At 43.9% G+C, this 20,579-nt stretch overlaps 1 protein-coding gene across 32 annotated transcripts in view; it reads left to right on the top strand.

Annotated features, from left to right (window-relative positions):
• JADE1 (jade family PHD finger 1) overlaps nucleotides 1–20,579 on the top strand; it is a 305,056-nt gene that overhangs the window by 253,884 nt on the left and 30,593 nt on the right. For 9 of the 32 annotated variants that reach the window (XM_023531786.1, XM_023531785.1, XM_023531788.1 and 6 more), the window contains 2 exons: nucleotides 13,217–13,293; nucleotides 13,400–13,453. In XM_023531786.1, coding sequence (XP_023387554.1) covers nucleotides 13,242–13,293; nucleotides 13,400–13,453 — 106 coding nt within the window. In that variant the 5' untranslated portion in view covers nucleotides 13,217–13,241. Of the gene's footprint in view, nucleotides 1–11; nucleotides 3,218–5,139; nucleotides 10,942–10,961; nucleotides 11,779–12,249; nucleotides 12,408–13,216; nucleotides 13,336–13,399; nucleotides 13,454–20,579 lie in introns of those variants that run through there. The other 23 variants (XM_023531796.1, XM_023531795.1, XM_023531783.1 and 20 more) reach the window with 16 other exon arrangements.

The raw sequence follows: 20,579 nt of genomic DNA, 5'->3' as shown, positions 1-20,579 counted from the left end.
CTCCCGGGCGCGCGGGGGCGGCCGCAGCCCCGGCGCCCCGGGAACGCAGCGAGCAAACAAAAAAAGCGGGCGATTTAAACGTGCCTTCGAAACCCGTTAGGAATGCGTTGTCACCCGGAGACCGTTTAAAAGCAGCTTTGCCTGGCTTTCTAGTAACGAGGAGGCGGCCGCCCCACCTCACGTCGGCGGGGACGAGGGTCTGTCGCCCTCTGCTTACCCCGGCCTAGAGGGAATTTAAAATTTCTTGTTAAGTGGTAGCTGCAGTTGAATGACTTAAGACAGCTACGTTTTCAGGAAAGTGGGAGAGAATCTAAGGTTTCCATTAATGGGAATGCTTGCTTGGGGGCTTCTTTCCCAAAGGTTTTTATTAGGTGATCTATTTTTCCTTTTTAGAAAACCCCGCTGTGAACGACTGGCTCTCTAGTTACTTGTAGCTTAAGGCAATACCTTTCAAAGCTAATGAACTAGTTTTAAGATACAGAGAAAATTATTTCCCTGAAAGAAAGCTGATTTAGTGACCCATCAATGGTTAGGGATTACTACAGTAAGTTGCATTTTGATTAAATCGCAGGAGAAAGGAAGCTTTTAGTGTAACGAAACTTAACACTTGATATAATTTGTTGTTGTAGAGCGGGGAGCACATGTTGCTGAGACCGGATATTATATGGCTGACACCTAGCAAATAACTGCAACCCAGAATTTTCATTGTCCTTTTATCCCAAATATTTCTCTCATTTAATGTCACTTACATGACTTTCTGATTGCTTGGTATCTTGCTTTCTTAAGTTTATGTGTTTTTAACATGTGTATATGTCCTGGAATTTTCATCTTCTATGGCTAGGACATGCGCAGTTTTCAGCTATTTAAATGTCATGTTTCCCCATATCTCCCTTCATCCTTATACCAGCCAGAGATAAAGGGAGTTGCCTAACATGTAGTAGAAGTTGAGCTTGATTCCATCTTCAGATCATGCTTGCATAGGCTGCTTTCTAGTAAGAAAAGTTGGATGCGTTGCCCCAGAGATTTTAACTTTGACAAATCCAGACAGATGTTCATTTAAAAGGAAAAAACTATACCGTATTTGTTCCTACTCTATCTTGACAGGTTTTCAGCCTACAAAGGACTGTTTTAATCTTGTCTTAGTTACCAAGGTTGAAAGAGTAAGCTATAAAGGGAAATCAGTGTAAAACGATTAGTGTGCCCGAGAGTGAGACCAGAGAGAAAAAAAACTCTTTAGAATTTAAGGAAATGTTATATTTTAGAAATGATTGTTGCTCAGCCCACAGGCTTGGAGAGAAGGATTAACTAAAAAAACTTGGAGGGCTTGATGAGAATAAAAGCAGATCTCCAAGTGTCTCACCTATAGTAGGCACATCATAAATACTGATTTTTGACTTTAAGGAGCCCTTAGTGGCTTAAAGTATTCTTACAGAAGTGGTGTTACATGTACATTGTTGAGACTTAGAAAATACAGAGAAGCAAATAGGACAAATTCCTACCACCGGGAGATCAACTTTGTATCACTTTCCAGATAATTGTCTATGCATATGTGTGCATGTTCTAATCAAAATGAGATCAAACTATACATACAGTTCTGTAGAGAGTCATTGTGTCTCCCCCTCCCCCCAGCTAGCTTGGTAAGTTTTCATCTCATCTATTACTGAGATATACTCAGATTTCCTCAGTTGGCCCCCTTATATAACAGCAGCTTTGTCTAAAACATTGCCTAGTCGAGGATCATTTATTGCATCGGGTTATATCCCATAAGTAAATTGGAATCTATAGTAACTTTTTGACGGACCCTCTAACATTGAGGCAAGCCTTTGGAATTAATCATGTCTGGATTTTTAAAAGTTGAACGTTAAAATAGCATTTTATTGTAGCTTGGAAGTATTAGATATGGAGATTCTGTTTGAAAAGCGCGATTTTAAAGAAATTTGCTTGATGTATATAACCACAGACTTGTTGCAAAAAGAATTATCAGCTGTTTGTGTTTCCATACTGAGTTGATTGGAACAGCAAACATCAGTCATCAAACCCTGGAGCATATCCTATATCTACAGGGTTTGTTGAGAGTGATGAGGAGTCATATGAAAATCTCAGAATTCTGCCTTCTGATTTCCTTTAGTATTATGGGCACCTGTTATAGCATTGTACCTAATGGTTTGTCAAAATTTGCATTATAAACTCAGTTTTCCCATAAAGTTAATAAAACAGACATCCTCTAGAGGAAAACACTACATCTTAGCCAATACATGTTGTTTTTTATTTGGATTGGCATTAAAAACTTCGGCTTGATGAAACTGAGTTTCAGCGGTGTTACACTTTTTTTCCTCCCTCCCTGTCCAAGCCTGAAAGTTAGAACATCGGTACCATACTCAACAATACCTTTTAAAAAATACTAAGGGTTACTTTTCTTGGGAGTTGTCAGTTTCTTATATGCTATCAGAGGCCTGGTAGGAACCCTAATTGGGAAAGTATTTTTAATTCCTGAGACAGTAGGTTGTTTCCTTGCATGTTTTAGTGTTCAGTACTTTTTCTCCATTTTCAAGTTGTTAAAGTACTTTATGTGACCATGTATTTAAAATTTGGACGGCTAATATGTTTATTTTAGTATGTGGATATTTCAGGTTCAGGAAGTTGAGAGACTTAATTGAAAGAGAGTCTGTTGTCATTTGAATGGCGTACTTATACAAAAATATCGGTCTGTTATTGTGAGGGTGCGGATTTTGATATTTTCCCAATTGGTGGGTTCCGATGGAGTTATTCTGAATTTCTAATAACGCAGGAGACTCAGTGGAGGACCTTTTTACCTTTGAGTGAAAGTGCATCGTGTTTCTAAGTTTAGCTAGAGTTGAGTGTTGCGGAGTGGAGAGAAGATGTCGTGTTAAGAGGATATTGATCCTGACTCTGGCCGCGTTTTTGTGGCCTTGTCTAGCCTAAACCTCGGATGATTTCGAAGGATGTCTTTTCTCACTTGAAAGCAACCACCACCACCAAAAATTGCCAGACATGGAATGGAAAGCTTAGTCACTGGTGAAGGGACTGGGTATTTCCATTTTGAATCCTTTATTAACTCTAGACCGGTGTTTTTGATGTGCACGTAGCAAAAACGTTCAAGGACCAGACTTGGTTACTCCACGATGAGTCCAGTATTTACTTTTGATTTTGGTTCTCCAGGTGGAGTCAAGACATAAAGGGGTTGACTACCGTTCAAGTAAGTTCATCTTTAAAACCTTAGGTTCTGTTCCGTTGGGCTTATTTGTTGAATGAATTAAACCACAGTTTTGTCTTGTTTTGAAAGCACTCACAACTGGCAGTAATCTATTTTTAATGTTGATCATTTAATATCTGTGCGAGAGTTTTTATTCATTTGAAACTTTACCAGCTTCTAAGACACTTTCTAAACAGTTATCGTAAGTGAAGATTTCCGTGGTGAGAGTCCAAACTGAAGAGTAAAATGAACATTTGTTTTTGACCCCTTACTCCAGGATAAGGAGCAAGAATTGGCAAGGTTAACAGGTGGCTGGAGTTTGAGCTGTATGGTTTCCTTTCGTTTAGCACAAAATACGCTAAACATCATTTAAGATTTTTCTTGATTACTCATGGTCAGCTTTATGAGTATCGATTATTTCAGTGTTGAGATATAATGGTGCACTTAAGTAGTATAGGCAGAGTACTGGTGGCTTGTAACTTTTTTTAAAGTCTGGGACACTTTGGAGATCTAAAGCTGTGGAACCACTCCCCCAGAGAAACTGAGTGGCACTGAAATTTGATGTCATTTCAGGGACTCGCTGGATACTAAGTGTATCTATCCTTGGATTCCAGTTCCGTGTTTAAATTCCGGTGACTTCTTTTTATAATTTCTATCTGATCCTTTTATATCACTATTAACCATGAATTGGAGTTAAATCCCTGTCTAGAATAGTTATTTTTCTGTTTGTTGGTTACTGACTTGAAAATCAGATAAGAAGCTTGTTAGAAGTTTTTATAACTTAGTGTATACTGGTCCCAAGTAGAAGCCTCAGGGGTTTTCCTTTGAAAAAAATTCCTGGGTTTCTAGACGTGGCTTTTATTTAAGTTGCTTAGATCCCCTGCCCCACACGGGCCCCCTGCTTTTCCCCTTTTTGATTCTTGCTTGTTCTAGTTAAGAATCTCTTTAGGACTGAGAGTGTCTGATCCTTAACTTTGTAAGCAGTAAGATATTTGTCAGTTGCCGGGGACCTGGTAATTGATTCACATTTCACTAAACATGCATAATGCTGGTTTATAAACATCACTGCCAGTCCATTGGTTTATACAGGGATCAGTAAACTTTTTTTGTAAAGGTCCAGATAGTAATGAACTAATATTTTAGGCTTTGTAGGCCTAATGGTCTCTGTTACAACTGTTCAGCTCTGCTATTGTTAAGCACTGAAGCAATCAGTAGGCAGAAGGTAAATGAATGAACATGGCTATGTTCCAATAAAACTTTATTTACAGACAGTGAAATTTGAATTTTGTGTAATTTCCATGTGTCATGAAATGTTCTTTTGATCCCCCTCCCCAAACCTTTTAAATACGTGAAAAGCATTCTTAGCTCAGGGGCCAGACAGAAACAGCCTGCGAACCTGATTCACAGTGAGACACAGACCTACCTGGCCGCCAGATTGTTTCTGCTGGGGCTGAGTTCCTTTTCTTTTAGGAACCTGAAACAACAAGTCGAAATCAGAAGTTCATTTGATATTAAACAGGGAGGGAGTTGGCTAGTCTGGGGGCTGTCGCACTTAACTCTTCGGTTCTAGGATCTCTTGTGGATGAGGTGTGTAACACGGGACCTTAATTTAAGTACCGAGGAAAGCACACCCAGAAGGTCACACCCTCCAAGGAGGCCAGGCCAAGAAGCCCAGTGAAAGGGAATATGCTTTGTGAAGGGGTTTCCTACAGAGAGCAGTAACCTCTCTCCAAGTAGGGTGGGTAGTGCCTGCTGCGCAGAGGACTCGCGCACCCGCGATAGTGTTCAGGGAACTACCAGCACACTCTTCTTCCGGCTCCATCTTTTGTGTGCTCCACCAGGCAGCATGGCGTTTGCAGCCATCTTTACACCAGCTGGCCAGGAAAGCGTGTTTCCATTTCCAGGTGAACAGACTGTTGGTCACTGATTGCATTTTAATTGTCTGCTTCCTGATAAGTACAGTGCTTGTCCTTAATTTTCTAGATAACTTTTTTCCTGAATCTCAGTAGGTTTCTGGGTGGGGGGTAAGGGGAAGTCCAAGTTCCAGGTACCCATCCACTTTGGGAACTGGTCTTTGGTTCAGCAGCTGGCTTTGCCCTACTACACCTATCCGTGTGTCTTGGCTCATGCAGCTTACCTCTCCAGAATTGAATGTAGTTGCCTTTAAAACTTGGAAAGGTAGGTTAAATTATCTCTGAAATGTTCTCTAGTGCTGCAGTTATGACTTTATGGGCTTCTTTAGGGAAGATTTCCTGTAGACATAATCCATGGGGTGAGACTCTTCAACTTTCAACCCAGAGAATACTGCTTTCCAGACCTTGCTGCTGGGTTGGAGACCATCTTGTGTTTCTGTGGCCGTAGTAATAAGACTTTACATTGTGGTGAAATGTTTGTTTTCATATGTAACTCATGATATGTAAATGAAGTTTTTGTTAAGTGGGCCATCTAGGTCTTCTAATATACACATTGGGAGTCTCTCTTTCTCTCTCCCTCTCTCTCACGCTCTCAAAAACAGTACTTTAAATTTTTTGGTGACTTAACATTGTTAGTGGTAACTGATAGTTTCTGACAACCGGCTATAATCAAGGAACAAAGTTCCTCAAAACAGCTGCATTTCAATCTGTGCGCAGTGTAATTGTCATTAGCTGGTTGAGTCTGGTTTCTGCAGAAGCTGCTTTGTATATCCTGTGTAAGAACATCTGGTTTGAGCATTTAAAAATCTTTTAAAATTCCCTTGTAGACACTTCACATTTAATGACTTATTCTTCCAAGGGTGGAATTAGGGGTTGTAGAAGCCTTTCCCATCCTTACCCTTACCTTGGTTCATTCAGAAACCATCTCTCAACACTTGGTTTCTCTAAAGTGTTATTCTTCAATGAATTTTTAGATAATATGTGTGTGCGTGTGTTTGTGTGATACAGATTTGATCTTGGTTCAGAGAACCCAACGCAGAATGGAACACAAACTTCTGATTTTCAGTGAAATGCTTTAGAGAGGACTTTATTTTCATACATTCTGAAGAAATTGGTCTTGCCTTAGTAAATGGTCAAAAAAGTGTGAAAGGACGAATAGGACATATAGGGCACATAGGCTTTATCTCTCATGAATTCTGACTGAACGGTAGCTCTGTGTGTGTTCAGGAGGGTTCTGAGGTCATGTCTGGGCTTGTGGAAAAGAATGACTTAATATGGGTGGAGGAAATGGCGTGTTTGGTGGCCATCTCTGGAACATTGCTTTTAATATTTTTTTTCCCCCCCAAAATAGTACTACTCTTGAAATGGATAGGAAGTTGAGTATTTATTCTTTAAAGGTAGTTTATACCCTGGGTTTTCCTATTGGGGTCAGTTTTTCTGTTCTGATTGTATATATTTTTAATGACCAGGTACTGGCATTGGCTATGCTTATTACATTTCAAAACTTTTGCATTCGAAGTAAATAATGAATGGGTGATAGTAACATTTTATAGCATTATCTTATTAGTTTTTCTAATTTTGTTCCTTTTGCGCTATTCCATCAGGTTTTCTTTTGAAGCAAGACAAGCCTTTGATACCCATTTTGGGGAGGAAGTGGGATATACAGTTTGTTGACTGCTGCTCATTTTAGGCCGGTATTTTGAGAGGGGCCAAGAGGTTGCCCCCGCCCCCAGGATCTTCTATATATGGCGAGGATCAGGGAAGAAAGGTTTTGGATCTTAAATCTTTTCAAGGTGTAGTACAAGGTATAGGATCATGGTGAAAAATAAAAATTTTATAAAAGGTCGTAAACAGAAGTAGAAGTTCCCAATCTATTCTATCTAGAACACTTTGGTCACATTTCTCTGAAATAAATGTATTAACCTTAAAATTCTTCCAGAAATTTTTCATGATTATGCAAGCAATGGTGTGTGTATTCTCTTCCCTTCTCCCTTTTATATATAAATGGGCCTGTGTTTCAGGGTTTTTTTTTGCCTGCAGTTTGCCTGCATTTGTTTCTTAATATGTCTTTGGCATCTGTCCATATCTGAGCATATAGATCTAAAAGAAAGGAATTCTGAGTCGATGGAAATAGGGATAGAAGCTCAAGATTGGAGGCCATGGTGACTGACTGCCTTTATTGTTTGAGTGTGAATTCATTTACTTCCCTGTCAAGGGAAGTTAAAAGAAATAACATTCCAAATAAATGATTGGAATGTTTTGTTGTAGCTGCTTTTCAGTTGCTGACTCTAATTGAGTCAACAATTACAGAGACCTGGGAGGGGTTTAATAGATTGTTTTAGAGCTCATAAGTGGGGATTGGATTATTTATAAGTTGGCAAATGGTTGCTGCTTGTGATTCATTTAGAACTACTTAAATTTATAAATTCCTTAAAGTCTCGAAAAAATACTTTTATTGACTTTTAAAGTCTGAGTTTAAAAATAACTTATAAAGAATTTACAGTGAACTAATGTGTTATAGCACTTGGGCCTTATTAGTAAAGTTCATGGGAATAAATATTGATTATCTGGTCAGTTCTTAACAGTCTTTTTTGGGAGAGGTGGTTGTTTATTGCTAATATAAATTCTTTCCCACTGAATATTTTTAAGTATGACACTTTTGCAAAGGCTTACCTATAGTAGCTTGGGCAGCATTTTCTTTAAACGAATTTTGAGGATTTGACATTATAAAGGACACATTTCTGAAAGTTCCATTTTTGGGGGGCTTGATATATTTAGACAAGGTTAAAACTTTAACATTTAAGATCTAAGCAGTTTGTCATTTAAATGAAATCTATGACTTTTTTTTTTTTTTTTCAACCAGATATAACCCTTTGGTTAAAGTGAGAAAAACTGGATTTGAATTATAGTCACATAAGTATTTTTAGACTCTGAGCACATATAAATTAGATAATGTTGCCAATTTGAAAACTTCCTATTTAGGCAATTAATGTTTGCTTTAAAAACCGAGGTAAGAAACCAGCTGGACTCTTCCTTCACATTCACTTAGGCACAGGAAATTACTGTGCAGCATAGGTCATTATATTTGGGTTCTTTGTTACATTGAATACTTTATACTTATACTCCGTAGGGGACAAGAAGGTGACTTATTAAGAAAATGTAAATCTTTTTTTAATGGGAAGGGATTAGTCTGTAATCAATAATTTAGGAATCAAATTATCAATTACATAGTATTTAAAAGTAATATTCAAATTGCGTGAACTGAGCCAACAAAGAAAGGAGTAGTTCATTGCTAAATACTTTTTACGTAAGACCGACCCTTCAGTATCTTGAAATACATTCTTTAACATACGTTTTTATATTACACATTTTCTAAATATATTTTTAATATAGTACATTTAGATATTAGATTATTAACTTCCACAGAGAACGGAAGGACGCCAATAAATTTAAAAACAAGGTAATGGAAGTTACTCCAGTTAAAGGTCAATTAGATATTAAAATGAAAGCGTCTTCCAAGTGCACATAGGGTACAGTTTATGTATGGGAACTCAGTCATCCATCCAAAGGTTATTTCAGTGCACGTCACTGCATTAGTTAATGCATAGGGAAGTATGTAGAGGTCTTCAATTGAGCACCTTCTAGAACTTCTTGAGAGTAAAATGTGTAAGAATGAAAATATAGTAGATGAAATTGATTATTTAGAGGAAGAAACCAGGCTTTCTGCGAATGAGCCATAAGATAATTAAAATCACTAGGGTGTAATTCTTATTACAGCTGTAGAGTTTATGGTCTGATAAATGGCCCCTGTTCCACCACAGAGAGTAATTCTAGAAACTGGACAGTTTGTTTTCCTCAAATGGGTCCCTCTTTCCCAGGAATTGCATTGAATAAACATCCTCAAATTCTTAATCATCTTACTCTTTTGTAAAAGCCCCTGTCTCCTTGTCCCCGAGGCCATTTCTCATTCTTTCTTAGTTAGACTTGCACACCAGTCATCCTCCCTGGGACCACACCCTGGTCACTGTACTTGTTCATTTGCAAATTCCTGAGCCACTTTGGGAATCAGCTTAGTGCATGCTGATTTCAGTCCAAGGAAACTTGAATGTCAAGGTTTCCGAGTATCTTGCTGTCTCGTGTACATATCGTATCCCATGTCCCACCATAATCTGTGAATGATCGTACTGTAACCTTCAGAGCAGTGATTGCCCTGAAGCCACTTGTCTAGCTATTTGCTTACTGCGTCTCCCCCACAGGCCATTCCATATCTCATTTACACCACATCCCTGGCATCCAACTCCATACAGTTTTAATTGAATTAATACATTAGCTAATCCACTACATTTTAACCTATGTGACAGAAGAGATTGAAGGAGAGTGATCTGCATGTAATCTACATTGGGATTTGCGCCAGTGGGTAGGAAGGTATCTGTGCTCCCTGAGGAAATGGTGCTCTGAGCAACCACCGCAGTGGCTGGTTGTTTTGGCACACCCTTCTCTACAGTGGGTGGGTGAGGAGGAAAGGGCGGAGGAGAAGCATTAGCAGAGGCTGAGAACAGAAATGGGGCGTTTTCAAGGGCGGATGCTTAGCCCAGCGGAGGCAAGCTGGTCATGGGGACAGGTTAAGAGAGATGCTTGGGCAGAGCTGCAGGGACAGGTGGCAGACAACCTGTGTTCTGGCTAGACCCGTTTACAGTGTAGAACAGAGGGAGAGGTTCGCTTAGGGCAGGGGTCCTCAAACCCTGGGCCGTGGACAGGTACCAGTCCGTGGCCTGTTAGGAACCGGGCCGCACAGCAGGAGGTGAGCAGTGGGCAACCGAGCGAAGCTTCGTCTGTATCTGCAGCTGCTCCCAGCGCTGGCATCACCGCCTCGGCCCCACTTCAAATCATCAGGAATTAGATTCTCATGGGAGCACCAGTCCCTGATGCCAAAAAGATTGGGGGACCACTGGCTTAGGGACTAGCTTGATGAGGTCACCTCATAGGGATGTTACAATAATTGGAAGGGGTAAGGAATTGTAGGCATGGAGAATAGAAGGATGGTACCTAAAGCAAACCCGTGGGGTAGTGGGGCGACATGAAGAGGGTATGTTATGAATCGATGAGCCTCGCATTTGGACATAAGATAAGCGATACGTATTAGTAAAGAAATGAGCACATAGTAAAGTCTGAATGTGGAGAGGCTGCTCAGAGTAACATAGTAGATTATATATGTATATAGAGAGTGCTAAATATTATAGTGCTCTGCCCAAAACTGTGGTGCGTCCTTTTCTGGATGCCTCTCCTTTGTTATTCCGGACTCTGCTCAGGATCCTCCCCCGATGTCGTCAGCCCCTGTTCCTAGAGCCTTGTGTGGTCCTGCTGACTCGTCTCCTCGGCTAAACCAGCAGCCTCATGAGGTCAGCGACAGGCACTTCCGTCCTGCACCAGCTACTAGATTAGTGGTCAAATGTCCATGGGCTGCATCTTCTCGCATCTGTCTCTGGAGTGTGGAGCGGCGTTGAATCGCTCTCCCTCACCCTGCCCTCAGCCAGCGGAGTGACCAGAGCGTCCTCTGCTTTCTTGCGCCGGCTCTTCCTGCGGAGACACAGCCGCTGTATTGTATTTCCTAAAGACAGTGACATGAACTTCGATTTCGTGATGATAGTGAGTAACCCCAGGTGAGATAAAGCAGCCTGATGTCAGAGTTTTAAGTACACGAGAGCCACAGAGGAGGACCGCAGGCAAGCCGCGCACTAACCCACACCCAGGCACCGGGTTCCCTGGAGAAGTACGTACAGCGTTCTCAGCTTGCATCCCTTCAGATCTTTCAGGGTGGGTGAAAATGGAATTCATTAGAAGGAAAATACTGTTTTTATTCTGTTTGCATCATTTTGCTTGAGAGTATTTACGTGTGTTTAGGAGCATCATTCCATTTTGGTCAGTGCTTGCATTTTTCATTTAGTGAGTGACTGTTGAGGTAAGTGCTTTCTCTGGGAGCTGGGAGGAAGGCATTTTGATTCAGAAAATCTCTTCTATTTAGGTAAATTTAAGTTGTCCGAGTCTCTGAGGATGTCGTCAGCATTTGTTTCCGTGTTGGTAGCTGGGGAGTGTACTCGCTCCTCCCCGCAGCTCTCACTCGCGCCCGTAGGTGGGGACTGCATTCCCCTCACTGTGTCTTAGGACCTCACACTGTTACTTTTAAGGAATTCCTCTCCAGGTAGCACTTTCTATTTTTTTTTAAACACTCCTGTGACATAGAGCGTGGGAGCTGCAGCCGTTGGAATGAGGGCTGCTGTGCTTCCCTTCCTTCTGTGCAGCGCCTCCTGCTGGGTCCAGAGGGGAGCGGGCTGTGCTTTCTCTAGATGGCTGGAGGAGAAATTCCACTGGGAGCAGTCGGCGTACGTGGTGACGTGGTGACGGGCAGGGAAGGCAATCGTTTCAAGTGGGGAGTGGGCCACAGGTGTCGGTGAGCCCTGGGAGTTTTTGACTGGAATGAGCCTGCTCCAGGCCAAGTTGTAGGTAGCTGAGTGCGCGAGTGATGGATGAATGGGGCTCTGAAGAAGAGGGCTGGGTGGGTTTCAGGGCTGCGATCGGGCCCCACAGTATGAAACCCTGTCCCATAAGACAGTTCCCGACTCAGATCTGGACTCCTGTCCTGGCTCCATCTTGGTAAATTCTTGTAATGTTTTTTGAAAAAACAATTGGTGAACACACACCCACAGACCTTAACTGAGTGAGTGTCCCAAGAAAATATAAAATATTGGAATTATATATTAGGGGCCTGGATTTTCGAATGAATCATATAGGTCTGTTTCGTAGGTGGGGACAGACTGTGTTGTATAATGCGTTTTCTGCTTGTTTTGTCTGCTCTTTTCCAGGTCCATTTAGAGTGGAGCTTTGGGTTTTTAATTTCTATCTTGTTCTAGTACAGTGGTTCTCCAGTTTTTTTCTCTACACCATTCCCATGCGCCACACTTTTGGAAATACACCACATTCTGACGGTGTGGTTCCCAGTGGGGGCGGTTGCGATGCACATTTCTGAGAGGCTGGGCGGATACCTCTGACTTAAAAAAGCCGTCTTCCCCCACTGGGAATCATCGATCTGCGGTGAGAACAGGGCCCTGAGGTGTGTCAGGGTGATCAGTAATTTCAGTTTGGAAAAGCTCTTTTGGATTTGTTCAGAATGTCGCCTTGAACGAGTATTACCTTCCTCCACTGCCCTCTTTCCCAAGTGCAATCTCTCTGACTTGGGGGGTCGGAAGCCTGTTATCACCAGCTGCCTGGAAGGGGTTGGCAAGGTGGGCCTGGTGTCTGTACAAGCTGATTTCTTAGTTTGCCAGGTTTGGTGGGACTCCTGGAACTTCTTGAAGGAGTTGGGATGAAGTGTAACAAAATTGGATTTGGATTAAAAGCTCCCGCCCAAGTACTTGGGCAAGTGCTGATGAAACCTTATTTGGCTTCAGTTTCCTAATGAATAAAGGAGAAGGGTCTGCCTCAGAATTAATTACGTGCTGTCTGTGGCCCCTTCCATCTTCAGCCATGAATTGCCGAGGAATTGGGGTTGGCTACAGGAGGCCTTTGCAATCCAGTTATTCCATTTGTTTGTTCCTGGAATCTAGGTTATTCGGCATTTAGGACTATTTCAGTAAAATTTGCCTGAAAAGCATAATTGTACCCAGTGCCGTGTAAACATTCACACATTCAGGCACACAGCCTCCTCCCCACGTCCAGGTGAAATGGGAACCTGTCTGTAGAGGAAGCACAGGTATCATTGCAGATTTTGCCTGCAGTGCTTGCTGCCTATCAGCGGAAGAGACTCCTGGAGTCATTGTGATAATGTCACAGGAATGAGAGGAACCTGGCACCTCTGGGAGACCTAGTGATATGTGACTTCTCTGCCTCTCCCCCTTGTCTTTTTTTTGAACCTGTTCTGTTAATGATTGTACCTAATTATGTATTTTTGAGCTTTTCACTGTTTACCATTAAAATGGTACCTAAAGCCGATTGTTTGCTTTTGTCCGCTGTAAATCCTGGGCTGCCATCTGAAGCACAACTTGATGATTGTGTATTATCATCGTGGGTTAAGTGCTGTCTCATTGCCTTGCAGGCTCCTGCTGTTTCCCGGGGAGATCATGAAACGAGGTCGCCTTCCCAGCAGCAGTGAGGATTCTGACGACAATGGCAGTAAGGCCTGCTTTGTTGTTCTTGGAGCCTACCAGGGTTTGGGTCAGTTTGGAAACATGATTTTTTAATGTAATGCTTTAAATAGCTGAGGCCCTTTGCATATCAGGCAGGTCGGAGGAAGCCACGGCCTGGAGAAACACATCTGAGCGTGATGCTGCAGGTCTGTAACTAGATCTTTCCGGGGAAGGCTGACTGCGGGCAGGCTTTCCTCAGGCTTCCTGTTTGTTATCCAAGGATGAAGAATCCAGTTTCAAGAGTCACTGGTGTTTCTGTTTTTCCTAAATGTCATTTATGGGACGTCACAGTTGCTCTTTGTGAAAAGGCGCCTAATCGAAGCCAGTTAATTATTAACCGGTTCATCACATGCACGGGGATTGAGGGCGGCCTGCTGTGATGTGAGGACAGTCACTACAGGCTTTTATTTTTAGTACGTGGCCGGTCAGGGCGCCTCACTTGATTTTACCATGACTGCATTTAACGCGACTACCGCCTGCATCTCAGCTCTGGCACCCTCATGTTCTCACGGTGCAGCTGCGAACCAGAAGTTAGCTGGCTTCCAGGCAGTCACAATGAATGCGTATGGAGGAGCTAACAGACCACTCAGGGAGTTCCTCTCAGATGACAAGGACATTTTGTGTGTATCACAGTGCTTGAGCTCCAGCCCATCAGCTGATGTCATACATTGCAGATCAAACTCGGGACAGACACCTTGAAAGAATGCTCGCTCGACTGTGCGATGGCAAAAGTGTCGGGCCTGCTTTCAAGGAACTCCATCTTAGACGTATCTGAGCTCCAGCTCTGATAGAAAGTCCCAGGGCAGCCATGGCGATGTCTGAAGCCCTGTGCAGGCGGATACATGTAGGCACACATTCACAGGTGGGGGGCGGGGGGGGCGCGGCGGGGAGCCTGGGGAGATGGAAGTGGGGCAGGCAGTTCCCCAAGGATGAAATAGTTTTTGAGCAGACAGGGTTGTTTTAGTTTTCTAGTTTACGAGTTTTTAGCAGATTAAAAGCTGCACATTAGAAAGCGAGGCTTCGCTGCTGTGGATGGCCACACTGAGCATAGGAGGTCGAGGACCAGAAACGTGAGAACAGAACCCAAAACACAGCGTTTTGGTCGGAGCTTTGGGTTCAGGCATGGAGCAGTGGGAAGTAGAACCAGTGGCTGTGGGAGGGGTGTCGAGTATTTAGGGGTACATGCGAAGGTAGGCTGTGACCAGACTGGGAGGGGTGGGATGGAGGAGCTGAGGGACTTTTGGGCAGACAGTGGGGCTGCTCTTTGGCACAGGGAAGAGTGACCTGGAAGAGGGAGGGAGAGCCGGAGAGCAGGGGCTCCAGAGAGGCGGGTTTCGCTTTGATTTCCGGGGGAGGTGGCGGATCTGCGCCCAAGTGCGGGCGTCACGGCCACCTGTCAGCCTTCGGGGTGCTTTCCGAGCTTCTTAGCACTTGCCAATTTACCTTTCTCTCTAATATTTGCTTAGGCTTTTCACTCCTCAAGGCACAAACATGCTTAGGTATTTCTTTTCTGCCCCTGTGGTGTCTATCAAAATGTCCTCAGGAATTATACGTACTCAACAGATGCCTGCTGCTTGGTCCAGTACACAGTTTTGCCTTTCAGCAGTTAAAAAAAACCTTGCTTTTTGGTCTCAGAATTAATCAAAAGAAGGTTTTATGAATTACCTCCGCATACTAATAATGCCCAATAGGAGGCTAAGAGCCCTGTTTTCGAGCAACAGTTTTACACTCACTCTACCACCATCACTGCCTCATTTCCTCATTTCTGAGCTGCTTTAGAATAAGTTCTCCTTTCCGAACCAGAGCTGCCCAATGAGATGGAAATGTTCTAATCTAGTGTAGCTGAGGAACTGAATTTTTAAATTTGTTTAAATTTTAATTAATTTAAAAGGCCACCTGTGACTAGTGACTGCCATACTGGACAAGGCCCAGTCTCCTCCTCCTCAGCTGTCCACAGGTCCTCCTAGCCCCAGAGGCCCCTGTATCAGCCAGCTCGGGCTGCTGCAACAAATACCGCACTCTGAGTGGCTTGAATAACATATTTACTTTCTCACAGTTTCAAGTCCAAGGTATCAGCAGGTCCAGAAGTTCAAGGTCCAAGGTATCGGCAGGTCTGCTTTCTTTTGAAGCCTCCTCCTTGGCTTGCAGAGAGCTACCTTCTTGCTGTGTCTTCACATGGTCTTCTGCACATGTGGTCCCCTGGCTCTCTTCTTATAAGGACACCAGTGAGATTGGCTCGGGGTCCATTCAAATGACCTCATTTAGCTGAATCATCTCTTTTAAAGGCCCCGTCTCCAAATACATCACTTTCTGAGGCACCCGGGGTCTGGTTTTAGCATATGAATTTTGGGGGATACAGTGCAGCCCATAGCAGCTTTAGAAGACCGAACGCTTCATGTAAACATGCACCCCCCACCACGAACTCTGGTTAGAAAGGAAGGAGGAAGGGAGCGCCCAGAGTTCCTATGAAAAGTGTGTCCATCAAAACCCAACCTTATCGGTGATGGGCCATTTTCTTCCTCCTCCTTATATGCTCGTGTCCGTGTTGGGGCAGAGGATTAGGTAATTATTTATAAGGGTACTGAGGGATTAACCTGAAGAGACCACAAAGCTGGCTTCTCTTTAGCCCTAGGCTAGACCCGGAAGCCGAAGGTGGTGGTAGAGGACGAGATGGTAGGTGCTAGTCCTTTTATCATACGGTCGGCTCAGCATAATGGCCGCGTCGTCCATCCAGACCTAATGATCTGGTAATTATGGGGGATGATGATAGCAGTGAGAACCTCAAATGCCAGCCAAGCCTTATAAAACCGTGCGCATATCCACACCATGGAGCATACCCTGTCCATCTTCTCTGAGGGCAGCTGCTTCACCATGTAGGCCTCTGCCACCTGCCGGCCTGTTTGCATGGCATCCCTCCTTTGGTGGAGGCCCATGGGGGTCGAGTGGGGTACCTTCTGCCCCTGCAGTCAGGTCCCCGGAACAGCCTGTGCCAGCTGAATCTGGGCCCTTGGGAAGGAAGCCCTGCTTGGAAGATGGGCTGGGTCTGTGCAGTGGCTGCTCCCCAGCATCTCCAGCCTGCAGCCCTGGCAGAATTCTGGCAGCACCTCCCAGCCCGATGCCGAGCACGTCCAAGTGGAAGAGCGGCAGCTGCAGACGTCAGTGTGGGGCCGTAGTACCAGCCGCAGCCACGCCCGGGCCCGCTGGCCTCTGGTGCTGGAGCCCTTTGCTTTGTTTCTGGCCTGGCCAGCGAACGCCAGTGTGGTATTTACAGTGGGGACAGATGGGCGTTTCCTGTGCCAGTGCAAGCCCTCATCCAGCTGCAGTTGTGGCTGGTGAAGCCTTTCTCCAGGTGCCCTGGAGGCCCAGCCCTGCACCCGGATCGAGTAGCATAGGGGTGTTTGCAGGCTGCGTCTGTAGCTGCTGGGCTCCTGGGACCCCGCTCAGCCAATCTCTGAAGTTGAACACTGTGCCAGGGTGTGGCCAGAGAAACAAGCCCTTCATTTCCTGCTTCTCTACCGAGGATCCTCAGTCCTTAGGGGCTTTGGCAAATGTGGGAATGGGGGCTACCAGCTATTTTCAAATTTTCAGCATTTCCAGAACCTAATGGAGATTGCATTTTGCCCTTCGTAAAGCTGCAGAGGCTTATTAAAACATCAAGTGTCCTTGCTTTTGGCAGGAGTCACATATTATCATCTCAGGCCAATTAACAGCTCTGATCTGCACCCTCTTTTTTTTTTCCTATAAAAGTTAAGACGAGAATCAAATAGTACATAATGAATACTGTTCATTTGGCAAATTTTTTCAAAACATGGGGCTTTGGCTAAAATGAGGGAGCCAAATATAAATGGTGTTTTTGGTTTTTTGGTTTCTTACAATGCGGTGCCTCAAAGACCCAGAGGGAAAGTGGTTCCTTCACTTTTCACAAAAAGAGAAGCATGCTGATACTTCAACTTGAAAGTTTACCCTAAAGTCGTGAAACAAGGGCTTCCTTGCCCTGCCTAATGTCTTGCGTGTCAGGGCTGTGTTGGCCTCCCTGTGGGGGGCATGTGCCTGTGAGGGTCTGGAGCCAGGTACCTCGTGGAGACGTCGCTGCTCTCCGGTGTTCACACCTGTGCCGGCCCTGACATTTCTGTCCGCTCCAGCTCTCCAGCAGAGCTTGGCTCTGCCTCCTGTCATAACAAATGGGCAGAAGAGAGAGCTGAGTCAAATTCAAACCTACTTATTTTGCACATGGTAATGCAGGTCAGTGAGTAGCAGACATGAAGCTATGTGGGCACTTTTGTTTTTCTTGGCTCTCCCCAGCTTACAGATAAACAATGAGGAGAGACCGACATTTTTAGTGGGTGACATGTACTTTCAGCTTTGGACCCCCTTCGTGTCTTATTGCATTTAATGGATTCTCTTCCATTTTTTTAAAACGTGTCTTCATTTTCTTGTGTTTGACTGGCTGTGCTTGGTTACCTCCATGCCTGTCCTTGGTGGTTTCTGTTTTGCATAAGAGTTAACTCTGTCTCGGTTCTGTTCCTGTTTGACTATATCTTTAATTTGCTTCTTTTCCCCATCAGTTGCATCTGGTGACACCCCAAGGAGTTGCACAGGAATTCCTCAAATGCAGGAATTTTGGCTCAAATACTGCAGAATGTGTATTGCGCCCATGTCTTTACAAGGCACATGGGTGGCTTTGCCCATTTTCAGGCCCAACTTGTGTTGTGGCTTGACTTTGGCATTGTCAGGCAGAGTATTATCTTGGGCTCAAGGAACAAGTTCCACAAAATGATCAAGTCTATGGACCGACCTTCCGTGGTCCTTGGACTTGGACCTCACCCAGCAGGAGTGCTGTATGACTGAAACATTTGCGTGTCGTTTGGTTGCAGCTCGGAGTGTATTTAAATGTTGAAACATTCTGGGCCAGTTCTTTAAATGTATGTATTGCACATAGGCTGGGTTAACACCCTAGAGACACCCACATGTTGTTTTTTAGCCTCTGAAGGGAGAGTCTGAGACACGGGAGATGTGCCGCTTGGTCGGTGATGAGGTCCCTTCGGTGTTTGCACTTCGCGGTGCTGTGCACACCCAGACCACCATTCATTCTGATTTCTGAAGCTCCGGGTGCCTCGCAGCCTGGGACACACTAAGTGTGGGAGGTGTATGCAGTACACACTGGGTTTACTCTCGAGGTTTTTCCTAATTTTAGATCTAGGGCAAGACAGCATGATTGTTTTTAATAGTTCAGAGGAGTGTGTTCGAAATACCTGCCTAACAGGACTGGAAGGTGGGGCTCGGGCTGCCACCTGTGAGCCTTTCAACCTTTTTAATGGAAGGTGGGGATGTCAGAATAAAACAAGACTTCTTTTCTCGTTTATTTTTTCGTTGTTTATATGGAATAGCTAACATTTTGAAAACAAAAAAACAAAATGCAGCACCAACCCAGCATAATCTTAGCACTTGGGTTTTAAGAGCTTATGCGTGGCTGGTGCTTCAGCTAAAGCGCTGTCTCCCAGTCCTTTTTGGTGTTCGATATATTTTTTTTCCCCTCACTCAACATACTTTCAAAAAGAGTGTCGTATACCATAGCTTTTTTTTTTTTTTACTTAAAAAGGAATGTGGATTACTTTTGTTTGGGTGATATTCTGGGAGCTTCTTGATTACCTGGGAAGCGTCCAGAGAGCATGGCTTGTGGGGACGAGGGCCAGCACGGGAATGTCTGGACACTCGCTTTGAGTCTCTCACCTGTGGGTACTCGGAGATGCTTCCAAGACGCAGGTGTTTTCTGATCAGGAGGCAGCGGCCCCACCAGTCTGTCTTTGCATGCATTATTGCTTTATTTTCCTTGAGCTCAAAATCATATCTTTTGATAAGCAAAAGGGGGAGCATGTCCTTGGTAGCTGCCACCTTCAGTTCTTGAGTTACAGTGATGGCTCTTGTTGAGCATGACTATCCTGAATGACACTATATTTTTGTCTACTTTTCAAAAAAAATATTGAGCATCCGCTATGTGCACAAGACTGTATGTTGTCAGTAGCTGTGTCTTGTACTAGTGGCTCTTGACATGGTTTTTGATATGACCAAGTAAACCAGAAGGAAGAGATCGCCAGCAACAAATACCTGCTGCTGGACCCGGAAAGATCCTCTAGTTACCAGCCCACATTCTCACCTGGCTTAGCAGCAAAGTCTAGGTTTTATACAAACCACCTGTGTAAAGTAAAATGGAGCACATTTCTTCCCCTTTATTGTTAGTGGATGATAGAAAATCATCAGTTATTTTATGCACACATTTAAATTGTTTGCACTGATATGTTTTGACATATTTACACTCATGAAATCAGAAAACTCAAGATAAGTCTTCCCTCCAACCTTTCCATCACAGTCCACAGCTGATCTACTTCCTGCTGCTGTAGATGGGTTTATGCTCCCCAGAGGTTTGTGTAAGTGGAACAATACGGTACGTGGTCTTCGCCTCGCTCCCTGCACTCCGCACGATGATCCCAGCGCTCATCCGCACTCTGCCTTACCGTCGGGTGCTATTCCATTGAATAGATGTACCACAGTTTGTTCATTCAATCTGTTGACAGATATTTGGGTGATTTCTGGTTTTTGGCTTCTGTAATTAAATTCAGAACATTTCTTATGTCAGTGATAATTTAAACTTAGCTTTCCCCTCAGTCTCCCTTTCTGACATTGAGTTTCACAGGATTAATTTTGACTTCTCTTTCTCCTTTTACATTAAGTAAATTAAAAGGAAGAGGAACAGACTATTTCCGGGCAGACCAATGTTTCTTTTGGGTGGTACTATCAGTTACTAAATTTGGATCATTTTTGGATCTGTTTTTAAAAGCAAATGTGGTGCAGACACCCATTTTTTAAGGGTATAAAAGCAGCCCTCGGACGAGTTTCTAAATGATTGTCACTACTGGGGTTGTGTTCTCTGCCAGCAAAGCTGCAAGCTTTCTGGAAACTACCCCAGAGGGATGCTAACAGATCCCCAAGAAAAGGCAAGAAGTTCCCTAAAACCAAGAATAAACAAATGTGTGGCTTTTGCTTTAGCTCTGAAAGTTATCTGAGTGTAAGGACCACTCCCCCGCCCCCGTCTACCCTATGTTAGAATTTAAAGTATAGCAATGGAATAATTCTTTTTAAATTTCTGGGTTTGTTCCTTATTTACAGACAGCCCTTCCCGTAGTATTTCAAAGGAAAGGGCCATGCCTGTCAGCCTTGCACCTCCCTTCCCCTCCCCAGACCCTTGGGCCTCCACCTAGAGTTGCTGAGGGATTC

Source organism: Pteropus vampyrus, unplaced genomic scaffold (assembly GCF_000151845.1).
Source record: "Pteropus vampyrus isolate Shadow unplaced genomic scaffold, Pvam_2.0 Scaffold73, whole genome shotgun sequence".
Taxonomy (NCBI): domain Eukaryota; kingdom Metazoa; phylum Chordata; class Mammalia; order Chiroptera; family Pteropodidae; genus Pteropus; species Pteropus vampyrus.
The sequence above is the reverse complement of the archived record's forward strand: the minus strand, read 5'-3'. Positions and strand labels throughout refer to the sequence as shown.